The sequence below is a fragment of the Rhincodon typus genome, chromosome 21 (assembly GCF_021869965.1).
Source record: "Rhincodon typus isolate 14 chromosome 21, sRhiTyp1.1, whole genome shotgun sequence".
In the NCBI taxonomy this organism is placed as follows: Eukaryota; Metazoa; Chordata; class Chondrichthyes; order Orectolobiformes; family Rhincodontidae; genus Rhincodon; species Rhincodon typus.
In genome coordinates this window covers 4,172,387-4,187,844 of record NC_063352.1, presented here as the reverse complement: position 1 = coordinate 4,187,844, position 15,458 = coordinate 4,172,387, and the positions used below count along the sequence as shown (strand labels likewise).

Below are 15,458 nucleotides of genomic sequence, written 5' to 3'. Positions count from 1 at the left end.
TGAGCTTTAAAAGAACAGTTACTGTTCTTTTAAAGCTCACTTGCAGTGCAGTAAAGACAGCTTTACTGTAACAAAAATCTGCATTGATATAGCATAGTCAACATCAATAAGCTGGAAAGCACGGAGGGGAGGCTTGAGAAGCTGGATGCTGATAGTGAAAAGACTTGAATTGCTATAGTATCTTTTATGCCTTGAATCCTTCCAAAGGTTTAACTGCCTATGAAGTATATCCGAAATCACAGTTGTGTGAAAAATTTGAGCTAATTTGCACCAAGTGCGATCCCACAAGCAACAATGAAATAAACGACCAGAGAATCTGTTATACTGCCTAGTTGAACTTTAAATACCAACCAAGACATTGAAGAACTCCCGTATTCCTTTTTGAATGTGTTGGTAATGCTTACCGGAGAGGGCAACTGGGGTCTTGGTCTAACTGTCACCCATAAGGTGGCACTTCTGACATTGCAGCATTTCTCTCGTGATTTCATCAAAGTGTCAGCTGAGATGATGTGTTATTGGGCTTTAATGGTAGGAGGGTTGCGATAGCAGTAAATGTTAGAGTGGATATTGAGTTGAATCGGATGTCAAAATGAAAATTGTCTAGATCAGCCTGAGGCACTGCCCAATGTAGTAGAGAATTAGATGCAAATGTATGGAGTTTGTGGTACTTTTAGTCTTTCTAATATTTAAGAAGAGGGAATAGTGATGTCAGATAAAAAGCTGACAGTGATAGAGGAGTGAAACTGGGCATTGATGATACCCAGCTCCACCTCACCATCTGATTGCTTGTCTGGAATACAGTAGTGGATGAGTAATGACTGGGAAACGTTTGCTATCAATTGTTCAAAATTGTGCCAAATTGCCCTTCAAGGTGCATTGCACTTTGAGTCATAGTGCAGCTGCCCCACAGAACTCATCTCTTCCTGCTTTGACTCAGTCCTCTCTCTCCTGGTCCAATCCCTGCCCATGCAATTGAGTTCTGTGGGGCAGGAGCCAGCTTCCTACCTACAGGCAGGTCTTAGGGCTCTCCGCTTCTTCTTGGAGCAAAGACCTGAACTGTCCCCACCCTCCTCTGCTTTGTCAAACTCGTCCTCACCCTCAACAGCTTTTAACTTCTCTCATTTTTTTCTGGTCAGAGAGGTGGCCATGGGTACCCACATGGGTTCCAGTCCTGTTCCAGCCCCCACCACAACTCTGTCTCTGATATATCAATGATATCATTGGTGCTGCTTCCCTCTCTCATCTGAAATTGGAAAAGTTCATCAATTTTGCTTCCAATTTCCATCCTGCCCTCACTTTCAACTGGTCTATCTCTGACTCCCCGCTTCCCTTCCTCAACATTTCTGTTTCCATTTCTGGTGATAGACTGGCCATTAATGTCTACTACAAACCCACTGACTCCCATCGCTACCTGGAGTATACACCCTCACACCCTGCTTCCTGTAAAGACACCATCCCATTCTCTCAGTTTCTCTGTCTCCGTCGCATATGTTCAGGTGAGGCCAGCTTTGACAAGGGAGCCTCTGAAATGTCCACCTTCTTCCTCAACCGAGGATTCCCCAGCACCACTGTCGTTGGGGTGCTCAACTGGGTCCAACCCATTTCCTGCACCTGCGCCCTCACCTTCTCTCTTCCCTCCCACAACAGCAATAGGGTTCCCCTTGTCCTTACCTACCATCCCACCACCATCCACATCCAGAAGATTATCAGATGCTGCCACCAGATACACATTCCCCTCCCCTCTCTTGTCCACCGTCTGAAAGGAGCGCTCCCCCCAGGACATCCTGGTCCACGCTTCCTTCACTCCCAACACAGCCCCATGGTACCTTTGCCTGTAACCGGCAAAGGTGCAACACCTGCCCATTTACCTCCTCCCTCCCCACTCTCCAAGGGCCCAAACATAGCTCCCAGGTGAAGCCACATTTCATCTGCACGTACCAGAATCTAGTCTACTGCATTCACTGCTGACAATGTGGTCTCCTTTTCATTGGGAAAACGAAACGTAGACTGGCTGACCATTTCTCGGAGCATCCGCGTTCTGCTCGCAAAAAAGACCCTGAGCTTCCAGTTGCCTGCCACCTTAATGCAACACCCTGTTCCCTGGCCAACATCTCTGTCTATGGCATGCTGCAGTGTTCCACTGAAGCTCAATGCAAGCTGGAAGAACAACACCTCATTTTCCGCTTGCGGACCCTGCAGCCCTCCGGACTCTATAACGAGTTCAATAATTTTAGGGCCTAAACTCTCCCATGTCTGAGCTCCCTACCCCCCACACACTAGGCCTTGTTATCACATACAACAACAAAAACAAAGTTGCTGGAAAAGCTCAGCAGGTCTGGCAGCATCTGTGAAGGAGAAAGCAGAGTTGACATTTCGGGTCCTTCCTCAGAACTGATGGTGGCTGGGAACACGTCAGTTTATATGCAGAAAATAGGGAGGTAGGTGGGGTAGGGAGTAAACGAAAGGATAGAGCCCGAAGAGAGAGAGAAAGACAGTTGGACAGATAAAGGAGTTGCTAATGATCAGGCTGGGAGGGTGAATAGTTGTTAATGGGTACTGTTAGTGACTAACAACAGGGGATGTGTAATGGCAGGCTATGTGGTAACTCCATATTGAGTTCAATAATTTTAGGGCCTAAACTCTCCCATGTCCCAGCCGCCCACCCCACACACCAGGCTTTGTTACCACATAGCCTGCCATTACACACCCTCTGTTGTTAGTAACTAACAGTCCCCATTAACAACTATTCACCCTCCCAGCCTGATCATTAGTAACTCCTTTATCTGTGCAACTGTCTTTCTCTCTCTCTTCGGGCTCTATCCTATCGTTTACTCCCTACCCCACCTACCTCCCTATTTTCTGCATATAAACTGACGTTTTCCCAGCCACCATCAGTTCTGAGGAAGGTTCACCGGAGCCGAAAGGTTAACTCTGCTTTCTCCTCCACAGATGCTGCCAGACCTGCTGAGCTTTGCCAGCAACTTTGTTTTCATTCCTGATTTACAGCATCCGCAGTTCTTTTGGTTTTTACTTGTTATCACATAGCCTGCCATTACACACCATCTATTGTTAGTCGCTAACAGCCCCCATTAACAACTATTCACCCTCCTAGCCAGATTGTTATCAACTCCTCTGTCTATCCAACTGCTTTTTTCTCTCTTCGGGCTCTATCCTATCATTTACTCCCTACCCCATCACCCTCCCTATTTTCTGCATATAAACTGACGTTTTCCCAGCCGCCATCAGTTCTGAGGAAGGTTCACCGGAGGCGAAACGTTAACTCTGTTTTCTCCTTCACAGATGCTGCCAGACCTGCTGAGCTTTTCCAGCAACTTCTGTTTATGTTCCTGATTTGCAGCATCCACAGTTCTTTTGTTATTAGCAAGGTTTTGCCTCTGCTGTAAAAATATCTGGATTATTGTTTTCAACCTTTTTTTTTAATGCTTGTGCTGCATGGCGTAAGCTTCATGCAGACATCATCTGAAGGTATTGTGGTTTTTAGCAATTACCATTGGCTGGTTTAATAATGAATTTAGCCAAAAGTAAATTTGTGAAAACAGTAACTTGTTTGGGTGTATTGTTGATCAAAAAGAGAAGAATTGCCAAGGTCAGTGAAAGTGAAGGCTCTAATAGAATTTCCGAATAATAAAACTGACGAGAAATCGAGGTTTTTAAGACCATGTTGATTTTACTGGAAATTTGTGCTTAATTCAGCATGATAGCTGTATCTTTAACACATTTGTTAAAGAAACAAGCAAAAATTGTATGGTCAGCAGAATGCTAAGCAACCTTTGAAAAACTGAAGGCAATCTTAATAAATGAGCTAGTGTTAGTTGCCCTGATTTTTCCAGGCCTTTTCAAATTGTCGATTGATGCTGGTGTTTTGCAGGTTGGTGCTGTCTTGTTATGGGATGCTAAGTTGGGAATACAGAGGCCAGTGAGGTACTACTTTAAGAAACTAAGCCCGTATCAGAAGAAGTACTTTAACATAGAAAAAGAGACTTTGAGATTGTTGTTGACTCTTCAACACTTCGAAGTGTCTGTCAGACATGGGAGTAAGAAAGTGCTAATTTACAATGATTATACTCCACTGGTCTTCATTGAAAAGTTTAAAATTTGGAATGTAAGACTATTCAGATGGAGTCTTGTTGCAACCATTTGACATAAAGATTATTCATCTCACTGGAAAAGATAATGTAATTGCAAATGTATTGTCCCAAATGTAGAATATTGAAATACGTTAAAAGTCTAAGAAATGCTAAGACTGCATGGGGGAGCATGGTAAGTTTTGCATTTTATTGTCGTCTGTCACTTGTTTTGTACTGAAACACTTTTTTGAAATGACGATTTGTTTCATTAAGGCATGTAAGGAACATGTCTTTTTTTATTTTTGTGCTCCCAAAATTGTGGCCTGAAGTGAGAAAGGACTGTTTTAAAACCAGTGTTTTGAAAAGATGGCTGCACGACTGTCATTGCAGGTATCATTAAAATTGTTTGAACAAAGGGTAATTGAAGTGGTTGGAACCAATTTGGAGATGTGGTTCTGAATACAGATGCAGCTGGGTGGCAGTGTAAAGTTGATTGTTCCATAGACCAATGTTCCTACTGAATTTTATTTCTTCTGCACATGTCTCTGAGGTTCATGCACAGCTTGCATTCCAGAAGTTAATGTCGCGAATAGTGTTAGTGTGCCAATTGCCATGTATTGGACAGGGTGCAGCCTTGAGGAAATACTATTATGTACTAGTGACTTGTTATCAATGACAAAGGCGTTTTGCCTTCCAACAGCTATGTGATTGTTCAGTTACCTGACAACCAATGTGGAATTGGGAAAAGTTTACAGAGAAAGGATTCGATCTCCACAAGCTTAGAAGTGGTCTGCCTGTTCTCTGCAGTCAAAACTCACTTTAAACCAGAAGAAAATCAGTTAATCTTTCCTTTAGCAGTCACAGTGAGCTGTAACTTTTAATTGATAAATCAGAGGTATTTTACAAGTGATTGAGCCACCCTCTGCTGTTTGCAAGCCAGTGGAAGCATTTAGAAAAGCAAAACCAAGAACAAACTTTTGAATCAGCAAGCACCAACTCAACAGAATTAGACAAAGATTACAGAGCTGTCTTTGCAGGTTTTCCCTACTGTCTGTGTTTTTCCGCTGTCTCTACATCTGTGTTTGTGTGTGAAGTAAGTAGGAGTTTATAAGGGAATTAGAGTATTAATTTATCGTGTTATATGTGACAGTTTATGTCTATTTACCTGTCGCTAGACTCTAATTACATGTAATCCATGGTAATTCTTGTTCAGTACAGAAATCTAGTCTGTGCTTTCTATCAACCTCAGTCAGAAAATTAAGTAATATCTCAAAATATTTTCACTATGAACATTTTTCAGAAGAAGCAGAGGAAGATAAAAGTTTTGAATTCAAAAAATCCATCTACTGCTGTTAGTCGTCTTCTTAAGACAGTGGCGAAGAAGTCAAAAAAATCAAAGCCTTCTATTGCCAATAAACACGCCACAGAAGAAGAAATACCACAGCTAGTTCCCATTGAAGAGCAAACGGTCACAAAGAAGGCAAAATTGCAAGTAAGTCATCTCCCACAGTGAAATGAGCCAGGGCTTCTTTTGAGATCTGCTACAGTGACATAGGTGAATCAAATCTGGAACTTAACCAAACAATGGATTCAGTTGCTTATATCTCTCTTCTTTCCTTCCAAGGTTGTTTGGTTTTCTGATATCACTATTATTTCATTAACTATTTTAATCCTTTTTTTTTATTTTGGATTACCAACTCAACACATACAGTAAAATTTGTGTTATCCAACACCATAGCAACCAGAATGTTCCACTGGACAGAATCACTGATAGCCCTCTGGTTGCAAACTATTTTCTCTTTAGATTTTTTTGACTTTCTGTTGAACGTACTATTGCCGAGTTAAAGTGATTTATTTATGCTAATTGCATTTGTGCTTATCTCTCCATCTTTAGCAAACAGGGTGTGTGGCTGAGCTGTTCACATAATGCAACATTCTCTAACCAGCCAGAAAGTGGTACAAGAGGAACAAGGCAGCATGATTAGTGCTGCGCAGTATTTGTTTTCATGTCAGCCATTCCTTTCTCTGCTTTAAGTGATTGTTTTCTCTGCTATGCTTTATACAGGATGACTTTGTTGTCTACAACTATCAGCTCATCCTTTCTGAGGCACTCAAATGCATTACAGCATAAGTCAATGTGCATCATTTCCACACCTCCTCATTACTGTTGCTGTTGTAGTAACTCCCCATGTAAACACGTTTTTGTTTTAGTTCCAGCACCGTCTGTTCTTGCTATGTGCTGGATGGCACAAATTTTACTCTGGTTTGTGTAACACACCATTTTTGGACTTTGTTCCCCCCTGCTAAACATATATTTCTGTGTCTCTAGGTGTTTTCACGTATGGACGCAGTCGTCATTGTTGTGTTGTCTTAAGTTTCTCCCTCATTTACTTTAAATGTGCTATACGATTAGTTGCTGTTGAAGATGCTGGATAATTTTCAGCTGAACTTTGTAAAGGTTGCAGAAGATTTATGATTTTCTAGTTTTTAAATCATACGTTGTATAAAAAATGCACTCAGTCTCACTTGGCTTCTGCCAACCTTATAAACAGTCAAGAGAATTCTTAGCTGAGATGATACAATGAAGAGTAGAAAATTGTAAGAATTTTAATTGTTCTCCCTTATATGAGCATGTGATTTTGTGTGCGACAGAGACACTTAACTGTGGAACTTAGTTAATTTAAAGTGAGCTATTTGCCATTTATGGTAATGAAAATTGAGTTCTCTTACAAAACTGGTCAGAGAGGATGTGTTGGTCTATTTACGATTAAGTTTATTTGACGTCCTTACTTTTTTTCTCTTTTGCTGAGCAGGAATTAAATGGAGAAAACCACACCATTCCAAACAGAGTCAATGGAAGTAAGAAGCCAGTTGGTAAGAAACAACAAAAATTAAAGCACAAAGAAAGGCAGAAAGCACCTAAACAGAACTCGGAGAGCCAAGGACTACAAACTCTACCTTCATGAGGGAAACGCCTTCAGACGTAAAACCTTGAAATGAAAATCAATAATTCCTTATTTGAGAGTACTGCACAGAAGGAAACTGCTTTAGAAAAAAATCAACAAAAGTAGGAGAAAAATTTGTGAAGTCAGCAATGAAAGCTCCTAAACAAAAACAAAAGATTCCATGGTCTGCTTGAGCCTTGGTGGCAGAAGCCAAGTGAGACTGAGTGCATTTTTCATACAGTGTATGATTTAAAAACAGCTAGAAAGACATAAATCTTCTGTAGCCTTTACAAAGTTCACCTTTGAGTAGGGTGTAGATCCTTTATTCAAAAATTGGTAATAAATTCTTTGCTATTCCAAGTGGTCTGTCAAATAGACATCGTGTTGACTCTTTTTGTTTAAATATACATGACATTGTTTAATAATTTAAATGAGACCTGTTTGTTGATCACTGTGGTAACAATCTGAAGAAAGTGTCTTATCTTCAGAAGAATGGGCATTGTCACCAGTGCATAAATCATGGGAATTGAGGAATAAGGTGTCAAGTTTTAACAGATTTATGAGCATGAATAGGAACAAGAATAGGAACAGCTGTAACTAACAGCAAAGTGGAAACAAAAAGGTTGCTGAGATCTTCATTTCTTTGTAAACTGTCACCAGTTATCACTATTTCTAATGTAATAGTTTAGGTATTGGCTTAATTGTGCTGTATTCTCCCTTAGTTATCCACCAGTTTCCAGCTAAAGGGCATGGACCTGCAGATGCTGGAAATCTGAAACGAAGACCCAAAATAATCAGGTCAGGCAGCATCTGTGGAGCTGCTTTTAATGAGAGTCATCATGACCTGAAACATTAACTGTTTCTGTTCCCAGATTGTATCTGACCTGATTTCTATATTGGCTTGATTTCATCCTTAATTTTGTTTCTTTTCCCTTGTTCCCCTGTTAAAGAGCATTGCACATCAGCTTCAGCAGGCTTACTAATTGCTTAACGGTGGTAGGTGCTGAGGACTGTGAACCTATGTGCATTACAGGCGATACATTTAAGTAGCAGTCAAAATGGATGAAAGCCAATTACACATTGCGGGAAAGTAACTGTAGAGTAAAATTGTCAAGGGTTCTCCCTTTTTAATTTTTGCAGCACTTGTTCCCACTAACTTTCAATTACACCACCCAAGCAAAAACATTTCTTTTAATGCATGTATCAGAAGCAAATAAGACAAGGCAGACTGGTAAATTTTAATGATCTGTTTGTGTCTTGAGGGAAATCCATTGCAGGATTTATATGAAGCTTCTAATGCATCAGAATTTGTTCCAATGCTATTAACTGTGCGTCCATATATGTGCTGAACTTGGCTAATCCTCATTCGTGCTTACCCTGTGTAAATATTTCTCATGAGAACTGTCAATTGAAATGTAAGCTCAAGTCAACCGTTTGTTTATTAACAATATATCAGGCATCCAGAAACCAAATAAAACATTTTTATCCTATTGTAGCTTTGTATTTGCAGATGTATGTTTTGTCATTTTTGATTTTTTGTGAGTAACTAGGGTGTAGATACAGGGTGTATTGTCCTAATGTTGCTAGTTATGGCTTTATTTAAAAACTCAACTTATTATTTAAGCTTTATTAGGAGTGATGTATATTTAAAACTAGCTTACAGTTGAAGAATTTAAATTCAGTTAATTAAACAAAATAATGCTGTTAATGCTGACTGTAAAATGATTGGATTGTCATTGTTAAAAACTGAAAGATGCTGTAAATCAGAAACAAATAGCAATGGCTAGAAAAGCTCAGCAGGTCTGGCAGCATCTGTGGAGAGAAATCAGTTGACATCTCTGGTCGAGTGACCCATCCTCAGAACTGGATTGTCTTAGAAACTGTTTTCTTTATTACTGTCCATTAGGAAAAGAAATGCTAATCCTCACCAGGTCTGGAGTTACAACATGTTTAACATTTGTTGAAATTGGACTAGCCAGGTGCTCAGTTATATCAAACTGCAATGAAAAATGTTGAAAAAGCACACTGAGAAAGAAAATCACCCGATATTGGCCTAGTCCTGATCTTTGTTGTGCTTTGGCAGTGTCCCTATCTCTAGGCCAGAAGGTCCAGGTTGAAGACTTACCTCCGACTGTGATGGCTGCGGAGGTGTGTCGTAACTTGTCCAAGGAGGCTGATCAAGCCTGGTCAGCCATCTCATTCATAGCTGGAGACTGATATAAAAAACTGGGAGAGCTAATCCACAGACTCGGGAACGAGCAGCCTGACTTAGTCACGCTCTCAGAATCATACTTTTCCGATAATTCCCCAGATACTCATCTGTGTCCAGCAGAGATGCTGGTTCTTGACATGTGAAAGGGAAGGAATGACCCCGGGAGTACTCAACATGGATTCCTCACCTCATGAAGCCTCATGGCATCAGCTGAAATACAGGCAAGGATACCTCGAGCTGAGTACAACGGCTCACCCTCTGTCATGAATCACTGTGCCTGAAAGTTCAACACCAGGACACAGAATATACTGTGGGTGCAATATTTCATTCTCCAATACCTAGTGCTTTGACAGGACGTATCTGTGGGGACAATCTGCAACAGGTGCATAAGGAAAATCTATTTTGCTTTATCCTGACCATTGTACCTGTTGGAGAAAAACCTATCCACCAATTCTAGAAGTGATTGCCACACAGTCCTTTTGGAGGCAGAGTCCCATCTTCACTCTGAAACTCCATCCATCCTATATGGCACTAGTACAGTACTGAATGGGATAAATTCAGAACTGATCTATCAGCTCAAAACATTATTAAGACACTGCACCATCCAGCTGCAACAGAATTGAGTTCCATAATCTACAACCTTGTGATGCAGGATATTCCTCTCACACTTTAATTAGGCTCAAGCCAGGCTGACCAACTCTGGTCCAATGAGTGTTGTTGTAGAGAGTGCACATCTAAATAGAGATGCTAAGCTGGTGGGGCTGCATCATGCATCGTAAACAGTGGAACTAGAATGTTATAGATAACTAAGGGATCTTACATCTGACAAATCAGATTAAACGACCACAGTCCTGCCACATCAAATTGTGAACAGTGGTGGGCATTTAAATGCTGACAGCAGGAGAAGGCTCTGTGAATGTCCCTATTCTCAATGATGATGGACCCAAGCATATCTCCAGCCATACATGCACAGTTTGGGTTCAGCTATGATGGCATGGCTCCTGATTTGATTACATGAAAACATGGGCACAGAGCTCATGTGATGTGGAGGCAGCATTTGATAGGATCTATAAGCTTTAGTAATACTGAAGTCAATGGGAAGGAGGAGGAAACTTTATTGCCTGGAGTTGGATCTAGTTGAATCAAAGGAAGATAGTTGTGGTTCTTGGAGGTGAGTCAACTTAGACCCAGGACATCTTTACAGGATTTCCCAGGCCGAACCTCTGCTACATCAATGTCCTTTCCTCAATCATAAGGTTAGAAGTGGGGATGTTCTCTCTTAATTGTACAGCATTGAGGTCCACCTGGGACTCTTCAACTGCAGCAAGAGCTGATAAATATTCAGTGTTGGACCACTGAGTGAAAGGTAACATTAGTATTACAAAAGTGTCAGTAAATAACCTTTTCCAACAAGAGAGAGTCTCCCCTTAAAGCTGCCATTGCAGAGTTCCTCTACTATCAACATCCTGGCAGTCAACATTGACCAGAAATGTAACCGGACCAGCCACTCAAATATTGCACCTACAGAAGCACATCGGCGGCTGAGTATTCTGTGGTAGAATACCCACTGGCTCTCCAAAGTCACCTAATTTACAAGTCAGGAGGGTGATGGAATACTGTGCTGACCTGGATGAGTGCTGCTCTAATACCTAATTCAGGTCAAAGCAGCTCACTTGAATGGCATCCAATTCACTCCCTTAAATATTCACCCACTCCTTCGCTAAATCCCTGTCTACAGTATATGCCATGTGGAAAATCCTTCAAAAAGCTCCTTTCAAATTAGCAAACTCTCCCACCAAGAAGAACAAAGGCAACAGGTGCATGGAAACATTACCACCTACAAGTTCTATTCCAAGTCACACACCACTTTAACTTGGAAATATGTCTCTGTTTCTCAATCATTGTTGCATCAAAATCCTGGACCTACTTAACAGTTGGCAGCTGGATTTCTTTATTCTTTCACAACATGTGGGTGTCACTGGCATGTGGAAATGGAAACTTTATAATATTTAGTACAAACATCTGGATTTATTTCCTAGGAGCAATTTTAGTACTGACAATCTTAATAAATAATTGAGATTCTGGTTTTTAGAAATTCAGCTTTCCTTCACAGGGTTGCTATGCAGAATGAAGTAAAACACCAAGTGTGATCTGAGTTTGCAATGAGTTTAATTTGTTTTGATTTCCATTCCTGTTCCTGCCATCCAGCACCTACTCTGGAAGAAATGAGTCTTTGTGACACTTTCTTTATGAATGTCAGATGATCGGAACAGGGCAAGAATATTATTTAGCCCCACATTTCTCTGCATTCCAAGCAAGGTTAGATAAGTTTGGAAGTTCTATATAGAGGCATAACTAATGATCTGTTACATAGCATAAACAGTTATTAAAGCATGCATAGCTGTCACCAATTAATAATTCCTTGTGTGCAACAGTGAGTTTTGAACCTGCATCTGAGAGACAAAGAAACCAAACTTTAGTTGAAACGCGACAAAAAGATTTATGCAGAGGTTGAAAAGCTGTCATGGAAGTGATGAGCAACTCTCTCTTGAATTTTAACATTAACCCCTTTGAAGATATGTATGCTTACAACATATGAACGAGTACAGCACACCTATCTACAGAGGATCAAACCCATCACCCAAACATAACCAATGAAACGACTCAATTAACAAACAAAAGTGGTTTCAGATTGTAAATGGACATAACGTTGGGCTAAATTTGTTCCTATCATGCTATCTGCTATGGGTATTCCTGAAGCTCAGTATAAACTCGTTAAATTCATAATTGATACCAAACAGGGCAGTGTAGTTGAAGCTGAAAAAGTAACCATGGTTGTGGAAATAAATGTGAATTGTTAAGTACATGGAAATTTGGCACATGAATGATGTTGGAATAGCTGTGACTGAAGATGGAAGGGTTCTAGGGATATTAGCATCTATATGTGTGGAGAAGCAATTCTTTATCATAAATGGAGGGCTGAATTTTAACGAACCAAGTATAAAATACAATTTGTATAAAAAGAAGTCATGCTCTTATCATTTGGCACTTTCCTGTCTCCAGTGTTGACACCAAGGCAGAAGGTATTCATGTCCTGGAGAGGAACCATGGAGTGCAGTTCTTTTGTCCATGTTTAAACCAAGGTTGTAATGAGGTTAGGAGTTGAGTGGTCCTGGCAGAACCCAAATTGAGCATCCTTGAGCAGGTTATTACAAAGCAAAAGGTGTTCGAGGTCAACAACATCAGACCCGACACCAAGCTCATGGTTTACAGAGCTGTGTCATTCCTGCCCTCCTATATAGCTCTGAGACATGGACTGTCTACAGTGGAAACCTCAAGGTGCTGGATCAGTACTGCCAATGTGACCTGCAAGAAGGAAGCAGCAACACCAGCGTCCTGTAGCATCCCCAGCATCGAGGCGCTGACCATCCTTGATTGGCTATAATGGGTTGGGCATTTCGTCCACATGACCGACATGAGAATCCCCAAGTAGGTGCTCTACTCTCAGCCTTGAAACAGCAGGGGAGCCCCACATAGACAGAGGAAGTGCTTCAATGATACCCCAAGGCCTCGCTGGTGAAGGGTGGCATTCCCACCGACACCTGGGAATCACTGGCCCAATACCTTCCAAAGTGGAGGAGGAGCATCTGGGAAGGTGACAAGCACCTCGGCAAAAAGCAGAGGCCAGGCGAAAGGAGCATGCTGCCACACCAATGCCCCACTCACCCCTTCTTCACCAAGTGTAACAGAGCCTGCCAGAGCCACATCGGTCTGTACAGCCATCTACAGACTCAACCTGAGGGTGGAAGAGGGACGTCCTCATATGCAAGAGACCACCGATGATGATGATGATTACAAAGCAAGTGCTTTTTGAAAGCACTGTTAATGACACCTTCCATCACTTTGCTAGTATTACCAGGGACTAACAGTGAGTAAACTGTCAGGGTAGTAATTGATCACTTGTGTTTGTCTTGCTCTTTTGTGACAGGACATAGCTAAGACCATAAGCTGTAGGAGTCATTCAGCTCATTGAGTCTGCTCTACCATTTAATAAGATCATGGCTGATCTGATAATCCTCAACTCCACTTCCCTGTCTTTTGCCATATCTTTGGATGTCCTTACTGGTTCAAACTCTGTCTATATCAGCATTGAACATACTTAATGACCCAGCTTCTGTAGCTTTCTGTAGTATAGAATTTTACATTCACTACCCTCAGAGAGAAGAAATTCCCTGTCATAATGTATGACCCCTTATTCTGAATTTATGCCCTCTGGTCCTGGATTCCAAGGGTAAACAACATTTTCATATTTACCTTGTCAGGTCTCCTAAGAAACTTATGTAGGAAAATAATCAGAATTAGCATTTTGGGTCCGGACACAAATCGTTAACTCTGGTTCCTCTTCACAGATGCTGCTAGACCTGCTGAGCTTTTCCAGTAATTTCTGTTTTTGCCCCTAAGAATCTTGTGTGTTTCAATAAAGTTTCCTCTCATTCTTCTAAACTCCAACCTACTCAACTCTCCTCATAAAACAGTCCCTCGAAAGCCAGCATCAGTCTAGTGAATATTTTCTGGACTGTCACCATTGCCAGCATAGCTTAGATAAGGGGCCCAAAACTCTTCACAGTATTCCAGCTGTGGTCTGACTAGTGCCTTGTTGGATTCCCAGGTCAGACCCACCACTCTGCCGAAGCAGACCACCCACTCCGCGGGACCCAGCAGGATGCGGCTGCAATGGTCACAAGGAACAGACCACACCCCACAGATGCTGCGGCAGACTCCCAAACCATTCTTCCTCCACCAAAGCCATTAAAAGAAGGTAAGACGAATTCTAAACATAAATAAAGGAAAATTTTAAAAAAGGATGCGGCAGGCCTTGTGATCAGAAGCAGACGGGCTCAGGTGCCCAAACAGTTCCTACCTGTCACTGCCATCTTGAAGGTGGGTCCTTGAGGAGGATTCTACATATCTTTTGCCGCCTGGTGACCTGACCTGTGATTCCAACGCCTCGATATTCAACAATGTCAGCTTTCTGCAGTAGTGGAGAATGTATTTCCCGTCTTTCCCTCAACCTTGGCAACACATGAGCCATGAATCGAACAAAGACGGACTTTGCCTTAATTTTTTGATATATGATTTCTGTTATTAATGTGGAGTATGACGACGTAAACACTTATCACTGTATTTTTCTGTAAAAATATAAGTGACAATAAATTGCTATTTCTATTACATAGTTCTATTACATAGTTTTAGCAAGATTTCCCTATTTTTATCCTCCATTCCCTTTGAAATAAGGGTCAACATTCCATTCCATTTGCCTTCCCTTTTACTTGCTGAATTTGAACACTTGCTCTTTGTGATTCATGCACAAGCACTCCAAAATTCGTCAGTGCATTCCATCTGCCAGTTTTTTGTCCACTGCCTTAACATTTCTCTGCAGACTTTCAGTCAGCCTCAATACTTGCCTTCCCACCTATTTTTGTGTCATTCACAAACTTGGCTATCATCCATCCACTTTCCTCATCCAAGTCAGTAATATATATTGTAAATAATTGTAGCCCCAGTACTGATCCCTGTAGCACTTCACTAGTTACAGGTTCCCATCTTGAAATGCCCCATCATATCCTAACTCTGTACCTTCCATTAGTTAACCAATCCTTTATTCATGCTCATTTACTATTTCTAACATCATGGGCTCTTATCTTAGAGTCATAGAGATGTAACATGGAAACAAATGCTTCGGTCCAACTTATCCATACCGACCAAAAATCCTAAATTAATCATAGAATTCCTACAGTATGGAAGCAGGCCATTCAACCCATCAAGTCCACACCGACTCTCTGAAGAGTATTCCACCCAGACCTAGCCCCCTATCCTCTCCCTGTAACCCTGGATTTCCTATGGCTAATCCACCTAACCTCTGCACCCCTGGATACTATGGGCAATTTAACATGGCCAATACACCTAACCTTCACATCTTTGGACTGTGGGAGGAAACCGGAGCACCCGGAGAAAACCCATGCAGACACGGGGAGAATGTAGGAACTCCACACAGACAGTCACCCGAGGGTGGAATCAAACCCGGGTCCCTAATGCTGTGAAGCAGCAGTGCTAACCACTGAGCCACCGTGCCAACTATTTTTAGTCCTAATCTAGTCCCGTTTGCCAGCATTTGGCCCATAGCCGTCTAAACCTTTCCTATTCATGTACCCA

At 41.5% G+C, this 15,458-nt stretch overlaps 1 protein-coding gene across 1 annotated transcript in view; it reads left to right on the top strand.

The window, feature by feature from the left end:
- The window catches only part of rsl1d1 (ribosomal L1 domain containing 1), a 23,214-nt gene extending 14,686 nt beyond the window's left edge, over positions 1-8,528 (top strand). Inside the window, exons 8-9 of the mRNA XM_020521931.2 lie at positions 5,389-5,580; positions 6,902-8,528. Of these exons, the coding sequence (XP_020377520.1) occupies positions 5,389-5,580; positions 6,902-7,054 (345 nt within the window). The 3' untranslated portion in view covers positions 7,055-8,528. The remainder of the gene's footprint in view (positions 1-5,388; positions 5,581-6,901) is intronic.
- The last annotated feature ends 6,930 nt before the right edge of the window (positions 8,529-15,458 follow it).